We start from the raw sequence: 23,318 nt of genomic DNA, 5'->3' as shown, positions 1-23,318 counted from the left end.
AATATCAAACATCCGGATTAAGAAACCGTTCAAGTAGTCAACGGCTAGAACATCCTTAGATTTAACTCAAAGACTACTGTAAGTATAATACCTGTATGAATCTATTTCGTAAGTAAACGATTGAGTTCTATTATTAATAACACCTGCGGACTAGCCTTACCTGAATACAACATGTAATTTACGTATATTCTTGGCTGAAATCCGTGACACGACAACAAAGCTATGTGCACTAACTTGGTGAAATAAATAATTAAAAGTGACTGGAGCATTGCATACCCTCCTGATGAGAAAATTCTAAAGTTGTTATAGTTTACCTTTATTGTGAAAACGATAAACATTTCCTATTGCCGGTATTATTATTCTCACACGAATCAACAATTCTGATGACTATTTCCGCCTTGACCGAGGTAGAACGCCATTTTTCAAATTGAAAAACGCGCTCAATACTACCTGACATGACTCACGAGTTGCCAAATACGTGTTTCCAAGACATATGAAGTCACACTATATCTTATACCAAAATCATGCCAAGCTTTGTATGAAGATAAACAAAGGGAACAATATTGGACAAGGTACGTGTCTGATATCAGGACAAACGACCTTTTAGTGTCTCAAGTGATTAGGGCATGATTCCACAAAGGGACCCCGCCAAAACGTCGTGTCACAAATCTGCTTTTTCGATGACATTTGACGTTGGGTATTCTTGTTATTTCGAGCAACACAGTAGACCACTCATGAGGCTTAGAGCTTAAAAGGACAAGGAGGGATCGGTGTTTCTGGGTTAGAACTTTCCTTTACATGTGGCGAGTCCTGATCTCAAGTGCTAAGGCAGCTCAGTCACGGCATTTTGAGTTATTTTGGCCACGTACAAAATTACCTTCAAATTGACGAAAACTTGAAAATATTAGTTCACTGAGATAGAAAAACACCACGATGATATTAATAAACCATATATAAAGGAACGAGGATGGTTAAGAATGGAGAGGATTGACAAGGAACCTGCACTTCCCCCAAGATGTTTATCATCCAAGCAGTGACACAGTTAAAATTTGTAACAATCAATTTCTTCAACTGATTCAAGGGTCCACTTAAATCCAGCGAATAACTCAAGAGAAGTTTTTTCGAAAGAAATAACTTCTCGAAAATAACGACGGATCGATCTGCCATCAACCGAAACTGTAGTTTAATTTCACATAAGGGCAAAGTACCAAGAAAGACCAAGAAAGTACGTTTCAACTGCAATAATAGCGTTTTATTACGGTCGTATTTTATTTACAAATTGTAGCTCTGTCAAACATTATTGAAACCTATGCTATTTTCCAGTGGAAATGTTCTAAGGTGTGTGGTCTGTCTTTGTTGAAAAGTTTTTTATGAAGAGCAGCTCACCCGCAGTTGAGAGGCCCAGGGCGGGGGCTGCGACGAGTACCCAAGATCTTCAGCAACCTCCTGAGAAAATAATATGAAAAGACAAGTAAAAGCAGGCAAGACTAAAGAAATGATTCGTCTGGTTTATTTCACACCCAAACGGACTTATTATGGCAAAAGTTGAAACTGTGTGCCGCCTACTTCTCCATAAAATGGAGGAGGTTTAGTTTGTAAAGAAATGTGTATAAAAGGTCCCTCCTTCTTGTAGCCTTCCCCTGTTTTGACGCCACCTCCCTCCTCCTATTTTCTCACAACTAAAACATTGGACGAAAGACTCATTGTTACCGGTGTTTTCATACCGTACCAATCCAGGCGCAAATTTACACACATACATGTATTCGCAACTTTTGTGGAAAATGTTACAGGTAAGGAGCGATTTTACAATATTGGGCCACTTATTAACATATCTCTCGATGCTTCTAAGAACAGCATATAGAAACAAAAGGAACCATTCAAATTCAATGAGATACAAACGAGTGGCCCGGTATTCTACAATCTAGCCGGGGTATACTGATAACCTGATAACCTGATAACCTGGTATACTGATTCCGCCCCCCCCCCCCCCACCCCGTCTCTATTGAGTACCCCCGTCAAACATACACTCTGATTGTTTCGTAACGTTATTAGCGTTTGATATGATGGCCAGAGGTGATAACCTTGGCTGTGGCTTTATAATAGTCGTGGACAAACCTATCTATGATATTATTTCTTACTTATTGGTATGCGTCTAGACATACTTGTTTAGTAAATGGTAGTTTCAGGATTTCAAGTAACTGCCGAACCTGGGACAATGTGAAAATAAGAAAGTAAACAGACCGCACTCAACAAAGGGATACACAACTGGATTTGAGAAAAAAACTACTTTCATTCAAGGCCCAAAATACCTAAACTGGCACATGGAGCTTGGACTAAAACAAAACTAATATCTTTTCTTTACCTTTGCTTTTAACGCATTTATTTGGTAGTATACGTCTGCTGCCGAGACTAAAGAGGACGACAATAAACTTAACAAAAACCGGGTGCTAAACAATAAGTTCCATGCGCATGCAGTAAAATGGCACTTCACATGTGTTGTTTCTCTGGGTTCCTTTCTTAACCCTCGACAATAGAAAATCTCTTATAACCAAAGGCAGTGAATTCTTGTGGTCCACTGCCTGTTCAAACACACATGCACACAAACTAATTTAAGTTAAGTTTACAGCTTTACACTACTGTACCAAAGTTGACCCAATACAACTTAAACAAGAACGTGAACAGCAAGCACACCAACTGAGATCGCGACTAAGTGAGCAAAAGAAATTTCTAACCTTTGAAAAATCGTTCCTTTCTGCCTTTTGTATCGCTGATTGAGCCATCCAGTTACGTAATACATAACGAGGATTCACTTCTGAAATGACAAAGAGCTAACAATTAGTAGGACTGTCTCTTTACATATAGAGACAACATAACATAATGTTAACAGAATATTGGGGAGTAGCCTGTGATGGACTAACATCCCATCCAGAGGGGAGTGCCAACATTGCTAATCACTTCACCAGTAGCCTGTGATGGACTAACATCCCATCCAGAGGGGAGTGCCAACATTGCTAATCACTTCACCAGTAGCCTGTGATGGACTAACATCCCATCCAGAGGGGAGTGCCAACATTGCTAATCACTTCACCAGTAGCCTGTGATCGACTAACATCCCATCCAGGGGGGAGTATTAACATTGCTAATCACTTCACCAGTAGCCTGTGATGGACTAACACCCCATCCAGGGGGGACTACCAACATTGCTAATCACTTCACTAGTAGCCTGTGATGGACTAACATCCCATCCAGGGGGGAGTACCAACATTGCTAATCACTTCACCAGTAGCCTGTGATGGACTAACATCCCATCCAGAGGGGAGTGCCAACATTGCTAATCACTTCACCAGTAGCCTGTGATGGACTAACATCCCATCCAGGGGGGAGTACCAACATTGCTAATCACTTCACCAGTGGCCTGTGATGGACTAACATCCCATCCAGAGGGGAGTGCCAACATTGCTAATCACTTCACCAGTAGCCTGTGATGGACTAACATCCCATCCAGGGGGGAGTACCAACATTGCTAATCACTTCACCAGTAGCCTGTGATGGACTAACATCCCATCCAGGGGGGAGTACCAACATTGCTAATCACTTCACCAGTAGCCTGTGATGGACTAACATCCCATCCAGGGGGGAGTGCCAACATTGCTAATCACTTCACCAGTAGCCTGTGATGGACTAACATCCCATCCAGACGGGAGTGCCAACATTGCTAATCACTTCACCAGTAGCCTGTGATCGACTAACATCCCATCCAGGGGGGAGTATTAACATTGCTAATCACTTCACCAGTAGCCTGTGATGGACTAACACCCCATCCAGGGGGGACTACCAACATTGCTAATCACTTCACTAGTAGCCTGTGATGGACTAACATCCCATCCAGGGGGGAGTACCAACATTGCTAATCACTTCACCAGTAGCCTGTGATGGACTAACATCCCATCCAGAGGGGAGTGCCAACATTGCTAATCACTTCACCAGTAGCCTGTGATGGACTAACATCCCATCCAGGGGGGAGTACCAACATTGCTAATCACTTCACCAGTGGCCTGTGATGGACTAACATCCCATCCAGAGGGGAGTGCCAACATTGCTAATCACTTCACCAGTAGCCTGTGATGGACTAACATCCCATCCAGGGGGGAGTACCAACATTGCTAATCACTTCACCAGTAGCCTGTGATGGACTAACATCCCATCCAGGGGGGAGTACCAACATTGCTAATCACTTCACCAGTAGCCTGTGATGGACTAACATCCCATCCAGGGGGGAGTGCCAACATTGCTAATCACTTCACCAGTAGCCTGTGATGGACTAACATCCCATCCAGACGGGAGTGCCAACATTGCTAATCACTTCACCAGTAGCCTGTGATGGACTAACATCCCATCCAGGGGGGAGTATTAACATTGCTAATCACTTCACCAGTAGCCTGTGATGGACTAACATCCCATCCAGAGGGGAGTGCCAACATTGCTAATCACTTCACCAGTAGCCTGTGATGGACTAACATCCCATCCAGGGGGGAGTACCAACATTGCTAATCACTTCACCAGTAGCCTGTGATGGACTAACATCCCATCCAGAGGGGAGTGCCAACATTGCTAATCACTTCACCAGTAGCCTGTGATGGACTAACATCCCATCCAGAGGGGAGTGCCAACATTGCTAATCACTTCACCAGTAGCCTGTAATGGACTAACATCCCATCCAGGGGGGAGTACCAACATTGCTAATCACTTCACCAGTGGCCTGTGATGGACTAACATCCCATCCAGGGGGGAGTGCCAACATTGCTAATCACTTCACCAGTAGCCTGTGATGGACTAACATCCCATCCAGGGGGGAGTGCCAACATTGCTAATCACTTCACCAGTAGCCTGTGATGGACTAACATCCCATCCAGGGGGGAGTGCCAACATTGCTAATCACTTCACCAGTAGCCTGTGATGGACTAACATCCCATCCAGAGGGGAGTGCCAACATTGCTAATCACTTCACCAGTAGCCTGTGATGGACTAACATCCCATCCAGGGGGGAGTGCCAACATTGCTAATCACTTCACCAGTGGCCTGTGATGGACTAACATCCCATCCAGAGGGGAGTGCCAACATTGCTAATCACTTCACCAGTAGCCTGTGATGGACTAACATCCCATCCAGGGGGGAGTACCAACATTGCTAATCACTTCACCAGTAGCCTGTGATGGACTAACATCCCATCCAGGGGGGAGTACCAACATTGCTAATCACTTCACCAGTAGCCTGTGATGGACTAACATCCCATCCAGGGGGGAGTGCCAACATTGCTAATCACTTCACCAGTAGCCTGTGATGGACTAACATCCCATCCAGAGGGGAGTGCCAACATTGCTAATCACTTCACCAGTAGCCTGTGATGGACTAACATCCCATCCAGGGGGGAGTATTAACATTGCTAATCACTTCACCAGTAGCCTGTGATGGACTAACATCCCATCCAGACGGGAGTGCCAACATTGCTAATCACTTCACCAGTAGCCTGTGATGGACTAACATCCCATCCAGGGGGGAGTACCAACATTGCTAATCACTTCACCAGTGGCCTGTGATGGACTAACATCCCATCCAGAGGGGAGTGCCAACATTGCTAATCACTTCACCAGTAGCCTGTGATGGACTAACATCCCATCCAGGGGGGAGTACCAACATTGCTAATCACTTCACCAGTAGCCTGTGATGGACTAACATCCCATCCAGGGGGGAGTACCAACATTGCTAATCACTTCACCAGTAGCCTGTGATGGACTAACATCCCATCCAGGGGGGAGTGCCAACATTGCTAATCACTTCACCAGTAGCCTGTGATGGACTAACATCCCATCCAGACGGGAGTGCCAACATTGCTAATCACTTCACCAGTAGCCTGTGATGGACTAACATCCCATCCAGGGGGGAGTGCCAACATTGCTAATCACTTCACCAGTAGCCTGTGATGGACTAACATCCCATCCAGGGGGGAGTGCCAACATTGCTAATCACTTCACCAGTAGCCTGTGATGGACTAACATCCCATCCAGAGGGGAGTGCCAACATTGCTAATCACTTCACCAGTAGCCTGTGATGGACTAACATCCCATCCAGGGGGGAGTGCCAACATTGCTAATCACTTCACCAGTGGCCTGTGATGGACTAACATCCCATCCAGAGGGGAGTGCCAACATTGCTAATCACTTCACCAGTAGCCTGTGATGGACTAACATCCCATCCAGGGGGGAGTACCAACATTGCTAATCACTTCACCAGTAGCCTGTGATGGACTAACATCCCATCCAGAGGGGAGTGCCAACATTGCTAATCACTTCACCAGTAGCCTGTGATGGACTAACATCCCATCCAGAGGGGAGTGCCAACATTGCTAATCACTTCACCAGTAGCCTGTAATGGACTAACATCCCATCCAGGGGGGAGTACCAACATTGCTAATCACTTCACCAGTGGCCTGTGATGGACTAACATCCCATCCAGAGGGGAGTGCCAACATTGCTAATCACTTCACCAGTAGCCTGTGATGGACTAACATCCCATCCAGGGGGGAGTGCCAACATTGCTAATCACTTCACCAGTAGCCTGTGATGGACTAACATCCCATCCAGGGGGGAGTGCCAACATTGCTAATCACTTCACCAGTAGCCTGTGATGGACTAACATCCCATCCAGGGGGGAGTGCCAACATTGCTAATCACTTCACCAGTAGCCTGTGATGGACTAACATCCCATCCAGAGGGGAGTGCCAACATTGCTAATCACTTCACCAGTAGCCTGTGATGGACTAACATCCCATCCAGGGGGGAGTATTAACATTGCTAATCACTTCACCAGTAGCCTGTGATGGACTAACATCCCATCCAGACGGGAGTGCCAACATTGCTAATCACTTCACCAGTAGCCTGTGATGGACTAACATCCCATCCAGGGGGGAGTACCAACATTGCTAATCACTTCACCAGTAGCCTGTGATGGACTAACATCCCATCCAGAGGGGAGTGCCAACATTGCTAATCACTTCACCAGTAGCCTGTGATGGACTAACATCCCATCCAGGGGGGAGTACCAACATTGCTAATCACTTCACCAGTGGCCTGTGATGGACTAACATCCCATCCAGAGGGGAGTGCCAACATTGCTAATCACTTCACCAGTAGCCTGTGATGGACTAACATCCCATCCAGGGGGGAGTACCAACATTGCTAATCACTTCACCAGTAGCCTGTGATGGACTAACATCCCATCCAGGGGGGAGTACCAACATTGCTAATCACTTCACCAGTAGCCTGTGATGGACTAACATCCCATCCAGGGGGGAGTGCCAACATTGCTAATCACTTCACCAGTAGCCTGTGATGGACTAACATCCCATCCAGAGGGGAGTGCCAACATTGCTAATCACTTCACCAGTAGCCTGTGATGGACTAACATCCCATCCAGGGGGGAGTATTAACATTGCTAATCACTTCACCAGTAGCCTGTGATGGACTAACATCCCATCCAGAGGGGAGTGCCAACATTGCTAATCACTTCACCAGTAGCCTGTGATGGACTAACATCCCATCCACAGGGGAGTGCCAACATTGCTAATCACTTCACCAGTAGCCTGTGATGGACTAACATCCCATCCAGGGGGGAGTACCAACATTGCTAATCACTTCACCAGTGGCCTGTGATGGACTAACATCCCATCCAGAGGGGAGTGCCAACATTGCTAATCACTTCACCAGTAGCCTGTGATGGACTAACATACCATCCAGGGGGGAGTACCAACATTGCTAATCACTTCACCAGTAGCCTGTGATGGACTAACATCCCATCCAGGGGGGAGTGCCAACATTGCTAATCACTTCACCAGTAGCCTGTGATGGACTAACATCCCATCCAGAGGGGAGTGCCAACATTGCTAATCACTTCACCAGTAGCCTGTGATGGACTAACATCCCATCCAGGGGGGAGTGCCAACATTGCTAATCACTTCACCAGTAGCCTGTGATGGACTAACATCCCATCCAGGGGGGAGTGCCAACATTGCTAATCACTTCACCAGTAGCCTGTGATGGACTAACATCCCATCCAGGGGGGAGTGCCAACATTGCTAATCACTTCACCAGTAGCCTGTGATGGACTAACATCCCATCCAGAGGGGAGTGCCAACATTGCTAATCACTTCACCAGTAGCCTGTGATGGACTAACATCCCATCCAGGGGGGAGTGTCAACATTGCTAATCACTTCACCAGTAGCCTGTGATGGACTAACATCCCATCCAGGGGGGAGTGCCAACATTGCTAATCACTTCACCAGTAGCCTGTGATGGACTAACATCCCATCCAGGGGGGAGTGCCAACATTGCTAATCACTTCACCAGTAGCCTGTGATGGACTAACATCCCATCCAGAGGGGAGTACCAACATTGCTAATCACTTCACCAGCAGCCTGTGATGGACTAACATCCCATCCAGGGGGGAGTGCCAACATTGCTAATCACTTCACCAGTAGCCTGTGATGGACTAACATCCCATCCAGGGGGGAGTACCAACATTGCTAATCACTTCACCAGTAGCCTGTGATGGACTAACATCCCATCCAGGGGGGAGTGCCAACATTGCTAATCACTTCACCAGTAGCCTGTAATGGACTAACATCCCATCCAGGGGGGACTACCAACATTGCTAATCACTTCACCAGTAGCCTGTGATGGACTAACATCCCATCCAGGAGGGAGTACCAACATTGCTAATCACTTCACCAGTAGCCTGTGATGGACTAACATCCCATCCAGAGGGGAGTGCCAACATTGCTAATCACTTCACCAGTAGCCTGTGATGGACTAACATCCCATCCAGGGGGGAGTGCCAACATTGCTAATCACTTCACCAGTAGCCTGTGATGGACTAACATCCCATCCAGGGGGGAGTGCCAACATTGCTAATCACTTCACCAGTAGCCTGTGATGGACTAACATCCCATCCAGAGGGGAGTGCCAACATTGCTAATCACTTCACCAGTAGCCTGTGATGGACTAACATCCCATCCAGGGGGGAGTATCAACATTGCTAATCACTTCACCAGTAGCCTGTGATGGACTAACATCCCATCCAGGGGGGAGTGCCAACATTGCTAATCACTTCACCAGTAGCCTGTGATGGACTAACATCCCATCCAGGGGGGAGTGCCAACATTGCTAATCACTTCACCAGTAGCCTGTGATGGACTAACATCCCATCCAGGGGGGAGTGCCAACATTGCTAATCACTTCACCAGTAGCCTGTGATGGACTAACATCCCATCCAGAGGGGAGTGCCAACATTGCTAATCACTTCACCAGTAGCCTGTGATGGACTAACATCCCATCCAGGGGGGAGTGTCAACATTGCTAATCACTTCACCAGTAGCCTGTGATGGACTAACATCCCATCCAGGGGGGAGTGCCAACATTGCTAATCACTTCACCAGTAGCCTGTGATGGACTAACATCCCATCCAGGGGGGAGTGCCAACATTGCTAATCACTTCACCAGTAGCCTGTGATGGACTAACATCCCATCCAGAGGGGAGTACCAACATTGCTAATCACTTCACCCAACGAACGAGGAATTTCTATCCTGCTTCTTCAATCAGGCTTTTTGTACATCACCTTGCATTCGTTGTTTTCTTGCCTGGTCCGTATCACCATCACCATTCCTAACAAACAACAAACAATGAAATAATTAGCTTTACAATCCAAACAAAAGAGCTTTAGGCTTTTAAAACTGATGGCGTCACTGTGACAACCGAGTAACGCAATCTTCAGACATTACCTTGCGCGCTGAATGACACGATGGCACTTTGGGGAGAGGGACAACAGAACTATTTTCTCAGTCTAAGATTGTGTCAGGAGTGGGGAGGCAGTGAGATGATTGGATAGCATCGTGTTTGTCTATTGCAAATACCAAGAAAGGAGACAGAATTAGTTTCGCTGATTAGCACAGGTGTTTGGTTTCTACGTTCCTTGTTCGACTGGGGTTGGGGCGTGAAAAAAAGAACAATACCGATTCATACCGGGTTCAAGAGTAATGCAGAGCGAGGCAAAGAAAAATATAAATTGCTTGATTCTGTTTTCCTTTATTCACATCACAAACGCTTTACGTAAGTGTGAAAATAACATTTCAAGAAACAAAATGAAATTAACCAAATCTCATTTCACTTACCAGTGAATTCTGTCAGCGTATTGTGCTACCCAGTCTCCCCAGTTTTCGTGAGTCTGTAATTTCTTTAGCGCCCACGATCCATTAGACAAGCGGTGTGCGACTATATCATGTAAGGAGATTTCACTTAGCTCGCGGAATGACATAGTAAAATCTGAATGAGTAACTGACATGATCTGGAAAAAAGAAGGAATGCCTTCATAATCGTTCATGTGAGAAAAGAAATTTAAACGGTAATACAACACAAAAAAAGTTAAAAACTAACTTTATCGGAATTATTGTTCATCAATGCGTTAATAGTATGTCTGAAGGAGAAATCAGTTCAGTTAAACGCTGACTAAATATTGGCTACCGAAAACTAATCAACAGTTAGTCATGCAAATTACATAGGGAATTGATTCACATTATTTTCCTACAGTTCTTTTATATGTATTTTTAATACTACAGCATTCGCAGATGAATATATGGACGACACTTGTCAATTTGTCGGAAAACGCCAATTCAAGAAAATGCTTTTACGGGCAGATTTTCAGATAGAAAGGTAGAGATGCACCTATAAGAAAGGACTCCTACTCAAAGTTGTGACTTTTAAGGAAATTTGAATTCTTCACAATGTAAAAAACGATTCCATATTTTCTTAGAGTACAATCACCTTCTCCATTTCTCACTTCATCACTCAGCATTTCATTTTCATTAATTTGAATTTAGAACGAAGTGATATCACATTTTACAAGCTTGATGTAAAGTACTATGATAGCATTGTCACTAAAAAAAACATCTAGTTAGCCCTTACCCAAAGTAGAGAGTTAATAAGCATTTCATCGTCTTTCTGTTTATTCAGTAAACCAAGCTTGTTACGAAAAATATCGAACAACCTGAAACCACCAAGCACGTGTTTACTACCACATGATAGATACAGCGTATACGCTGATAATTACATCATTACAATACAGCACTAGGCTCAGTAGAGGCCTGGATAATTGCTGATAAAAATTAATGATTCCACAATTTGTTAAGTAGTAAACATTGGGCGCTTTGTATTTGATGAATCTCCTGGTTTTAATTGCCGGAAATTTCCAGTAACAAATGGAACAGCATTTTCAAGAAATTCCGGAAAAGAGAAAAACCTTGCGAGGTATGCCCAAAGCTTCGAAGTGATTTCTTACTGGAAATTTCCCTTCCATTTGATTTTCTTTCCTGAATTTTCGATTGAATGGTTCACTTTTTGGAAATTCTCGACAATTTCCGTTTTTTCTGGACACTTTCCCAGAAAATAATTTCCGTACCATATTTTGTTCCCGATTCGAAATTTACGGAATTTTTGATGAATGGAAAGCGCCCATTGTCTTCAATTTTGTAACGGACAAATGGAACGTGCATAATTATAAAACAATCAGAGGACGTACTTTGTTGTAAGATTAGGGAACTTAAGACAACCACGATGACGACGGCAACGAGAACGTCACTGAACAAAAGGTTTAATGAGCAAAACAGTAGCTGTGCACGTGCGTTATAAATCTTGGTACATTTCTTTGCCGTCCTCTGCAAAACAACAACGTGAAATGACCAAGTTGTGCGTCATCTACGGAACGTGGACGACAACGGCTAATTTTTCGCCGTCGTTGCATATTTAGCTTAAGCACGTTTCTAGAGCCATTGCCGTACCGAACAGATCTTGACAATCACGAACTTTGCTTGTAAAATATAAATTCATTTTTTACTAGGCGTCGTCCTCGGCATCGTAGTCTTTGATTAAGCTCCCTATCACCAATCAAACACGACTTGTAACTGGACGATATAGCCCATAGATTGACTCACTTGTAAGCCATGCATTTGTGTTCTCTCCCGCGCTTTATCAATTACAGGAACAAATTTAGCACAACTTATGTACACTTGGAAAATAAACAATTTTCCTGATAGCTCTAGTCTTGATGTGTTTTTCTCAGGAATACCTCGTTAGCCAATCTGAGAGATTGCAAGCTACCAATAGTCTCATGCTACAGGTTCAAAACTCAGACATGTTTCCTGACGGGTGACAATTGACAATTGGCTCGTGAAAATAATAAGGAACACTTGTTTGGTGGTTTATTACAAGCTTGTTCCTTGTGGTTTACTCTTTTCTCTAAATACAACATAACTCACCTTCCATTAAACACATCCACGTAATTTAACAGGACTTTTTCTCCTCTGCAACAAAACAGTACACGTCTGATCAAACAATGTTAACCAAACAAGCAGTCTTCTTTGAATATGTTCAATCAGCTTACTCGCTATAATCCTCGAGTAATGGCCTCAAGGCTTGCAGCAATTTTTCCAAGTTAAAAAAGCCAACATTAGGCTGATTTTTGTAACTGTATCTCCCTTCCTCATCAGATGTGTTTGACACAAAGTCTAAAAGTAAAATGATTAAAAAGATGTCAGTCAGTACAGACATAAACAAGGCAGCGTGTTTGTTACTGCTAATTATTTCTGATAGCTGATTATTTGCTTTGTGTTTTGCAACACATTTTCAGTGACTGTTGAGTTAAGATGTTTAACTAACAGCTGTAAGCAGGAGCCATAATCGGGGACGGAGACCGCAAGTCTTGGGATCCGCGCGCACCTATGACATGGGACAATTTTTCTATTTTTAGAACAAATTGCGCCATCCTGACGTCATATATCCGCGCGGATCCCCGCACATGTCGGGGGCTGTCGCGTGGATGTTGTCACGTTGCGTGATCAAATGGTGAGAGTTGAGAGACCTTCAGAGATTATCTTGCGTATTTTTCACAGCAGTGGCAGGGAATAAGGCAGGGAATACAAACCAGGGCGCTTATATGTAGTTTTATGCTCTGAGCTAACGGAAATGGTGGGTTTTTCAGGGTCGAAAACAAGACTTCAATCTTGCGCTGGAAATGAATAATAAGATCTGGTCGCGCTAGTTGTAAGCTTACGCGTATGTTTTTGCGTTTGTTCTGACTTAAGAATATAGCAAGAAAACTCTCTACTCTGGTATCGAGTTAATTTGTGAGTTTCTCAGACAACGGTTAATCATAACCAAAACCTGTTTTGATGGTTTCTTATTGTTTCTGCTTGTTTGGTGAGTTTGCAAAAGTTTTTGAAAGGAAAGTCTGACGCGTACAACTAGCACATTTGCATAGTGCAGCTCGTGCACTTTCAAGTCCGAGTCGGTGTTTTCAATTATCAACAAATCTTGACAAAGATTTCTTTCGTTATCTTTTGTGCTGAGATGCTGCAACAAAATTCACGAACGCAAAAAATGCTACTAACATCATGTGTGTTTCTTCAACATAAGCATAGCGAAGTTTTACACTGCGGAAATGAAAATAAACAAGGAGTTTTGATAACTCGATCAACAAAATCGAAATCGTTTTTCGAAGTTGATTAAAGAAAGCGTCAATGTAACTCTGCTGATTATTTCTGCTTTATTCACATATTTTCAGCTTAGTTTTTAATATGTTCTCAAACATTTATCAATCTTAAACATATTTAAAAACTATAGAGTTATTGTTTGAGTTCGATGTACGTTTTCACACGAAAGTGCGGCGCAAGTACAATTTGTCATGTTTACTGACTGTACAAAACAAGCATCGGCGGGCGCTCTCATTCATCGACAACAGAGAATTTAGTGGATTTTTACACGAATAAAACTGATCAGTATCTACGGACATAAAGTTATTGGGCCTTGATGAAACAGCAAGCGTTGCTTACAATTCAGGCGAACCTCAAACTGACCAAACTAGCAATTATTTTGTTTTACTTTTCAGTCGCGATAGACTGGCAAATTGCTCGTAAGCGTGTGGCAAGATGAGCTAGGAAACTATGAAGTCCTAAAGCTCTGCTATATCTAAATATATCCAGCTGGTTTTTTGCTGTGTGATGGAAAAGCTGTTAATCTTCAACATATGCGAAATTTAAAGTGGAGTAATGTACAGCTCATGTAAAAGAAGCATCCGTCGGAACACAACTTGGTCAGCGATATATATAAGCTTGAAGCAGAACATACCTAAATTCGACACTGTCTTACTTCACTCAAACTGGAGCAGCTTACGACGAAAATACTTAAGAAAAATTCCAACAGACGTAAACGCATTGAGTTGTGGGCCAAAAACATGAAAAATTTCGGGAATTTCGGACGCCATTTCCCCCGTGCGATATCCGCAAAAATCCTCGCAGCATGTACGCGCTTGTGCCTTAGGCGATGGCGCAATTCGTTCTAAAAATAGAATTATTGTCCCATATCATGGGGACAACCCCAATACTAGAAATGGCGCGCGCTTACGGTCTCCGTCCCCGATTATGGCTCCTGCTGTAAGCCTTTAATTCTCCTCACTAGGGGTCAGTAGAGGTCTGGCTGCAAAACAAACACAATGGCTTGTACGGGAGTCGCTGGATTGATCCACTTGAGCGAGTGTGGAGTGGGCTCATGTCATGTTTCCTGTATCCTATATACTGTGATGAGGATTACATGTTAAGTCTACACACAAGCCAAGTGGCCCATCAGGCCGGAGCTTATCCCGGTTTCTGTAGCATGAAGTGACTAGGAGTGTTTCTACTCCCCCCTGGATGGGATGCTGTAATCCCCACCATTAAGTTTGCCAGTACCCATTTATACACCTGGGTGGAGAGAGACACTGTGAGAGTAAAGTGTCTTACCCAAGAACACAATGCGATGTCCCCGGCCAGGGCTCGAACGCGGACCGCTCAATCCAGAGACCGGTGCACTAACCATGAGGCCACCGCACCTCCCTGAGGATTACATGTATAGAATAACTTATATTGTAACCGGCAAACTGTGTTACCTGGATCATAGTCGTCCATGAATCCAAAAGGGCCATAGTCTATTGTGATCGACAAGAGGCTGAAATTATCTGTGTTACAAACACCTAGAAGTGATAACATAATATTATATTTAAGCTGTAAACGAAATAGCAGCAATAGAATGTTCAAGGTATGGAACAATAACAGTTGACACTTCACCATGAGTAAATCCAACAGACTGCCACTTGGAGATCAACTCCGAGGTCATTAAGACTACTCTAGAGAAAAACGCCTGAGGAAATAAAGCCAATAACGTATTTAACAATTACTTTTATACAGACTGAGGTGTAGTCAAGAACTATTGCTCATTTCCCAGTTAATCAGAGGCTCTGTCCACTGACTTGATATCCTACAATATCAAGTCACTGACCTGATATGTTCACGATAAATAACTAATCACGCTGTTACGTTTTTGGCACCTTTGGCAGCATACGATCAAAGTAAACTTTATATAATAATGGAGGATAGTTTTCTTATAGAAAAAAGACTGAGATAGGCCTCCAATTAGATTTAAGAAGGTAGTCATCGTCAGACAGTGACAGATCAAGGTTGAATATTGCTGCTCTCGCATGAATAGAATCCAAGCAGGACAATAGGGATGGCGAGCAGATTCCCCAAATTTGTCTTATTATAACACCGTAGGACAAATTTTTCAAAATTTGCTCAAATCTCGTTTAAACTCTCCAGGATGAGAAAAAATGACACCATTGAATGTTCAAGAGTCTTTATTCGATAAACTACCCATACATTGAACGAATTTAATGTCAACTCCTGATCTCTATACAAACTCTTAAGCTAATATTTTAGCCGCAGTTCTCCATACAAGCTCTTTTATTACGCTCAGGTGACCTGTGGGTATTGCGGCTTGTTTGCTGCTTACATAAGACACGAACTCACACTGCGCAAGCACCCGCAAGCACAAGTTTTTCCTGCGCTTGCATGAGAGCTCGCGCAATTCCGCGATTGCTATGACAGCCAACACAGAAGCGAGGCATTTGTCACGGATAAGCCGTAAACCATTTATACGAGCACTTCGCGTCTTATATAGTCCACGCTCCCATAAATGGTCCAGTTCGCATGTTATGTAAGCCACGGCCTGTGCAATTCACAGCTTATTTTTCCTGTATAAATAACCCTATAGTTTATGCACTTGGCATTTTTATAATGAACACTTGAGAACAGTGAGCAGCTCTCGTTTGTAATGTGCCTCTCCCTGCACTGTTGTTGCATTCTTAGTAAAAATACCTCAGTTCATTGTTTACTTACTTTACAATTATCATAGCTGTTTAGTAAATCACAGATCAAACTGCAATTCTTACCAGGTACTTCTTCGCATTTTTTGCTAAATCCTGAAAATACCGCTCAATAACAAAATCCACCACTTTTCTTTGGAAAATAAAACAACCACTCAAAATTAAACAATAAAAAGTGGAAAACATGCAAATTGTAATTGGTCAACAACCTAAAAGGCTTGGTTTATATTTGCTATTTGTGTTAGTAAATGGTTCAAGGTTAAAACATTCATAATAATTATTGTCAATGTGTTGTTTGTATATATGCACACCTTACTTGATGGTTTGACAGAAAACAATTAGTGGTATTTCACACATTAAGGTCACTGCCCAGTATTGCATTGCGCATCCCTACTGTGCATAATTTCACACATGATTAGCATGCACGCATTAAAAAATGGCGGCTTTTTCTTTATGGCTGAACCTCACCATAGAGGTAAATCGTCATTTTCTCACAAACGAGTATGGTGACCTATCATTTTTTTTCTGTTGCTTTGAATTGAATAATAAATTTCTCTGTGTAAAATAAATATGGACCAATTCTCAGGGTAGGACAAAAAACAATTGTCGGAAACATGAATTTAGCAAGCAATAATTATTGTGACTGCAATCATGGTGCTATTATAAGGATTTATTGGGTATAAACAAGGTACTGTTGCTCCTAAACGAACATGGGGACCCCTCATTTTTATTTCAAAATTTAAGTTCCTATAATATAAACAATCAATAGGCAAAGTTTCACAAAAATCTCTGTACAGGTTCTATTTCAGTGCAATGACCTTAAGTAATATTATTATTATGCAATTTGTCCATGAGTATTATCCTAAATGCAGGGATCTGCCCAGTTTCTTCCGTCAAACCACTGTCTAACTTTTTCTCCCTTATCAACAAACCAGTCAGTCTACGGTGTACATGTGAGAACTACATGACGTATGATGCAGCATGCTGCTGAAACTACCAATGCTACCCTTTTACAAAAGTGATAGAGTTATAGAAGAAATAATCAATAATTATTAATTCAATGTAATGGTCATATGCATATTAAGAGGAGTCCATGCACATGAATAACACGTATCTATCTGTAGCCACATATATCTATCTACATTTGAGGATTTCCCTTATAGTTCAAGAAGTGTTAAAACAGAAATTCTACAAAAGTCACTGCCAAGTTAAAGAACTGTAGAATAACACCTATCACTGATGAACAGGGACGTGCATGTAGCAATGCTGGTTTACAAAAAAATAAGTAAATAAATAAATAACAACATGCCAAACCTTAGAAGGCTTTGTTTTCCATCACGTGCTAAGATTTCAAGAGAGCCAATCCTAAACCATGATTTTGCTAATCGTAGAACAACTGCAGCTGGAATAAATGAGTATTAACATGATGATTATTAATATGTAGATTTTGCCAAGCCTAAAAGCCTAGCCTGCATGGCAGGCGTCCAAAGGGGAGAGGAAGGAGACAGACGAATGCGTGAAGTGCGTGGGGGTAGGGGACGTCTGCAAGGACACTATTGTTTTCTTCATTCTGCCCCCTAATTAACTATGCAAAACCCACTCAACTGTGGAATGTCCGGGTGTCAAAATTATCCAATCAGAATCACACCACTTCTTTCGTGGTTAAGGCTGTAGGTGCCAACAGGTTCTCATATTTCTTGTTTTTATTTTTTGCACGAGAAAATGAAATAATTTTAAGACCTTCGGAGGTTGGAAAAAGCGAGAAGAAGGCAGCCCAAAAAAGAAAACAATTGTAACAATGTTTGTAGAGTTTGCGAGGTGAATCTTAAAGTAACATATGGCAACTGAGTGGCAAAAGCTTGTGTAAATATCTATAAAAACCATTGGATAAATATATATAAAAACCGTCGGGTTTTTGAGTCTTTCCCTCCCCTTCTACAGCCTGCCATGCAGGCTATAAAAGCAGAGTTCCTGGGCCAGGTTGTTCAAAACCCGACGGTTTTAATATATATTTGCACAAGCTTTTGCCACACAGTTGCCAACACAAGAAGCTGAAAAATGAGACTCTTGCCAATTAGCCTGTGGGTAAAATGGTTAAAAGATCCTTTTTGCAAATAATAATAATAATGTCTTTTTTTGCTCTGCTTTTAGCACAAATTTCAGTGATACCATTTTCTTCCAAAGATCAAAGCATTTCCTCTAGATATAGTTCGAAACAATCCCTTGATTTATCCGCCTTATTGAATGCCTTGAATATGAATATGACAAGACCCCAATGCTCTTGAATGACAGGTTGCTGGCCAATCAGAATGACAGATTGAGCAATTCATTAAATCTGACCAATCAGGATTTTTACATTTGTCTGATGGACAAAAAAAAACAAAGAAAACAATAGCGTTCTTGCAGGCCATCCCTCCTCGAAGCAAGCTTGATCCTCCCCCACTCATTTTGAGCCTTTCCCTCCCCTTCTACAACCTGCCATGCAGGCTATAAAAACAGAGTTCCTGGGCCAGGTTGTTCAAAGCCCAATTAAACTAACCCAGGAAAAGTGAGAATTTGGATTTGAGTTTTGTAACTTTGCAGTGAGATTTTCTGTTTACACTGTTTGGTCTTCTGTTTGAGTTTGAATAATCTCAAACTACACAAAACAAAAACAGTGAAAAACATTATTTTGTATACAAGAAAAATTTTAACTTTTAATCCTGGGATAGTGTTAACTAGCTTCCGAACAACCCAGCCGTGATTACAACAAGTTAACCTAACATGAGCCCACGATCCAATCAAAAACCAGCACTTGGTCAGCAGGCAACTTCAATGTGACAACCAAAAGTTTTAGATCAATGGGTTACCAAATTTTCTAGGGTATGGTGCTCTGCTAGCACACCTTTGGTATGCAGGAGCTCTGCTATAACTACATTGCACTATACAACAACCAGTGCCATTGTATGAATGTACCTTTTTCTTGCATAGGGTGTCCATCATAGAATTGGTCTCTCCAGACACGATCGTTACTTACAACCAGACTAGCTGCTCTACTTGTCGGTATGCCTAAATGAAACATGGCTTCACTGGCTAGGAATTCTCGCACAGAGGACCTCAAGACTGCTCGGCCATCCCCATGTCTGTGTACAGACAGTATTAATTAAAAACACAATTCAATTCAGCCATATAGTTATGCCTTAAAGTCATTACTAAAAGTGTTGTTTTTTAATAAAGTACTAATACATTATTGGGAGACATTTTAATATTTTATAACTTGAAGAAGTAAATATACAGCTGTTACTTTTATTTATAATCACTAGCAGCCAGTTCCAAATGATGTTCCCCTTATGGATTTTTACTGGGCTATAATTACTAAACACCTTTCAGACTCACTCTCTTCTCATGAAATACATGTAAGTGTTACATCTATAATTAATGGTATATCACACAAAAATGCTCTATTAATACATGAATGTTGTACAGAATTTTGTAAATGTACTACATGCATGTGCCAATACTATAATAGGGAAATTATAGGTACAGTCATTTTGGGAGACAGACATGGACTGGAAGTTGACTTTTCTTTTCTTTGGTGCATTTTATGAACTTTTCATTAAAAACATTAAGGTTTTCAAGTCATCGGTTGGCAGAGGGTTAAAACATGCCAAAAGATGCCAAGAATACAAACTTCTTGTTGACATCTGTGGTTTAAAAACTCCTGTCCTTAAACTCTCTATCTCCAATTGAATAATTTATTATTAAAACTTTTATTATATTTATGGTGCTGTTACCGTGAATAAGGAGTTTTGCCAGATCCCTTCAACTGCAGTTCCCATCTGTCTCCTTTCCTGTAAATGGAGAGTTCACGGATTTGTTTTTTCCCATCACAGCTCATTTGTCATTTTGATGTTTTGCAGACAAACTTCAGAACTTCAGCTTAGAGCATATATATTCAAGTTCACAGTCAAACATTTGGGTATCTAGGTAGCATTCCCCCCCCCCCCCTCCCCACCTACATGTAATGAGAGTGTTGCCATGAACTATGCCTCTCCTACTGTAATCTGACATATTTACATGTATATACCTTACAAGATGTTCAAGAAAATCAAAAATCAATTACCAGTAGTTTATAAGGTAGATTTTCTATAAAATATTAAGAAAAGACTGTCCTGCAAACTGTCCTTTGCTATAAAAAAATATATAATTTGTGGTTTTGTTTCCCCTTGGGTTGACAATTTTTCAACCAGTTTGACTTTTTTACATTGATTTTTTTTTTTAATTTTCATTATCAGAATCGGAAACAAAGGGAAACAAAAATCAAATTGGGTTCAAAAACTTGAAACTAAAAATAAATACAAGGCGAGAGTGCAACGTGAGAGAGATGCAATCCTATGTACATGTAAGTATAAAATAATATTCTATAGACAATATTAATATAAAATTAAATTGTATCATCATATAATTAATTTCATACACTCAAAAAAATTCTGCATTACATCAGTGTACCTGTTGATATACTCGCCCAGCATTACTGCCCGTCCATCTCCCAGCTGACCAGCCCAGTCACCAAACTGAGTATGAAAAAAAAGCACATATCCTGAACTTTATTTTCCTGTGGTTTGATGTGGTGACCTAATCTGGTCATGGTTCAAGCAAACTATGAGTACATGTACATGTGGGGTAACATACAAAGACAAACAAAAATCACCTTGCAGAAAAGAAATGCAACACAACTTGGAGATAGCAGAGGAAAAAGAGGGATTACATTCAAAGCCTGGATGTTTAAATTACTGTGTTTACCATACCCAAATTCATCATTCGCCAATCAGAAGCTGTGTCTACTGCCCTGATATCCTGCAATAAGGATCACTGACCTGATATGGTTATGACATCATGCCCACTTGGCCGAATTTGGGTATGGTTAATGCCTAATCGTACCTTTTCATTTCTTAAATGGAGCCGTGGTTACCAGATTTCTCAAATTTTGGTATGCTTTAGAGGCATATCAGGCTGCGTCTCCCCAAAATACAAACCATGTCTCAACCAAACTCACCTAATATGCTGCTGAAGCATACAAAGTACATTCAATTAGTTATAAGAACTTCTCTGACAATGCAGAATTCTGATTGGTTCTGACAGTCAATTTATGCAGCCCACTGTAAATGCTACAGAAAACATCAAACCAGGACTCAATCAGGACTGGTTGGCTATGTTCCTTCTTTATTGGTTGACATGTTCATGCTATATTTCTACCAACTGGTTATGGCAAAACCTGAATTTGAGCTACCACAAAGTTTGTAGCCCCACAACTGTCATCTTAAAAGAAGATATTACCTGTAGCATATCCAATAAATTAATAGCTGCTATTACAATTATCAGCGGTTTGACATACAAATGAGCTTTGTATTGACCTCTTTACCTCGTTTGTAAGAATTTTCAACAACAGAGTATTTCAGTGCACTCTCAACTGTAATATCAGCTATTGCACTACTCTGTTTGAACCTTACCTGATGTCCACCGTACCTATGTGATAATAATACCGCATTTGGCAATATTTTATTTCCAGCAACAAATTCTACGAACGTTGGTGATTCTAAAACAGAAGCTGTCTTCAAATCCAGAATATCTGTTATAACTTCACTAGACATTGCCACCAAGTGAGGTTTATGCTTGAGTGGAACAGGACGAACGCTTGAAAACACCACACCAGGTACTTGTCGAACATAGTTTCTTGTTTCTTTATCAACAGGAAAGACCTGTAACAGCAGGCTTTTGTCCGTGAAACTCCAGTCATTGAATTCCAATAAGTCCGTGCTTCGGCAAACCCTTTGGGCTAGCTCTAAAAAACTTTCTATGGTACAAACAGAATTATCTTGTAGAGAGACGCAGTAGTGTTGCCAGTTCTTTCCAGCAACAAATGTTAAGGCGAAGGAGTGTGGCCAAGAGAGAATAAAAATTGTCACAAATCGAAACAAGCACAATTCGTCCGCCATATTTGATTTCCTTAGTAGCCAGGCCTTGTTGTATTGTAGGGGAAGCCGCTGTACCAATTTAGTGACATTGCTGACCATAAAATAAATTAATGTATTAAAAGGTATTAAAATGAATAAAATTAAGGGGGATCGATCCGATTTTTGAGTAAGAATACTGTTCAACTTTGAGCGACTAGCTACACCTAAGAACACTACCGCAGTCAATGCAACAGAAAATCAGATGTTACAGGTGAACTAGAGAAAAGAGAAGTAAGTTTTATAAGATCTGAGTTACTATGGCAATCCACTGACGTCATGCCTCATTTTATCTGAATACTGAATAACTGAATAATTCATCCTTAAGGTGAAACTTTGGAAACACGACTTTGGGATTTACGACCTGACAGTGTGTTGATGGAATTTTTTGAAAGTCTCTATGAGAGGAATTTTAGGGATTTAGCGTGTTTTCATGTAATTATTTTAGCGCCATGAACTGTAATAAGCAAAAACGTAAACAGGAGATTTTCGAGACAAATACGAGTGAAGTAAACAACATAAGTAAAAGACTCAAATAAATGTGGCATGAATCTTATAACACAATTACATGTATCTTGACAGAAATCGCTCCGTTTAATTTTCAGAAACACTGGCTTGAATATCAACTGACTGGGGTGTATCAAAGGTGACACGAGATGAAAGTAAGGTAGCAGTATATGGGTAAGAAACATCGATTCTACTTTTAGAAGTTGAAACAACTGTCTACAATCTACAGGGAACTTGACAATATGTTCTTGTGCTTCCTTTGCTTTCTAAACGAATGACTAAGAAGTGTATGATTTAAACATTGTATCCAGCAGCAGGATAAGTGATAATCATCCATAGGAACTTTGCTTCACTCCTTCGGGATTTTATGCGGATCTAATATTTACTGCAGATGTCTTAAGAGAGAGATTGAGTTCTTGATCTAGTTATCATCTCAACCAGGTTTTACTGTAAGGGACGTTGTCTGGTATATTTGCATGTTCAGTAAGTGTTATTGAATTTTGATTTGTTTTGATTCCTTTAT

General features: G+C 41.6%; 1 protein-coding gene across 2 annotated transcripts; it reads right to left on the bottom strand.

Moving 5' to 3' along the window:
* Positions 1-82: 82 nt before the first annotated feature.
* LOC145494680 (protein nucleotidyltransferase YdiU-like) lies at positions 83-22,575 on the bottom strand. 2 transcript variants are annotated; one of them, XM_081474225.1, is made up of 16 exons: positions 21,788-22,575; positions 20,787-20,851; positions 20,072-20,128; positions 19,254-19,420; positions 17,613-17,700; positions 16,365-16,431; positions 15,205-15,277; positions 15,027-15,110; positions 12,489-12,612; positions 12,364-12,408; positions 11,015-11,096; positions 10,225-10,397; positions 9,672-9,718; positions 2,733-2,812; positions 2,163-2,207; positions 83-1,446 (listed from the first exon to the last, which is right to left on the bottom strand). In XM_081474225.1, the coding sequence occupies exons 1-16, from the start codon at positions 22,349-22,351 to the stop codon at positions 1,369-1,371; spliced, it is 1,839 nt and encodes a 612-aa protein (XP_081330351.1). In that variant the 5' UTR covers positions 22,352-22,575; the 3' UTR covers positions 83-1,368. The 2 variants fall into 2 exon arrangements, with proteins under 2 accessions (XP_081330351.1, XP_081330352.1); XM_081474226.1 differs by having other exon boundaries at positions 21,804-21,889.
* Between the last annotated feature and the right edge of the window lie 743 nt (positions 22,576-23,318).

Source organism: Orbicella franksi, chromosome 8, assembly GCF_964199315.1.
Source record: "Orbicella franksi chromosome 8, jaOrbFran1.1, whole genome shotgun sequence".
NCBI classification, from domain to species: Eukaryota; Metazoa; Cnidaria; class Anthozoa; order Scleractinia; family Merulinidae; genus Orbicella; species Orbicella franksi.
The sequence above is the reverse complement of the archived record's forward strand: the minus strand, read 5'-3'. Positions and strand labels throughout refer to the sequence as shown.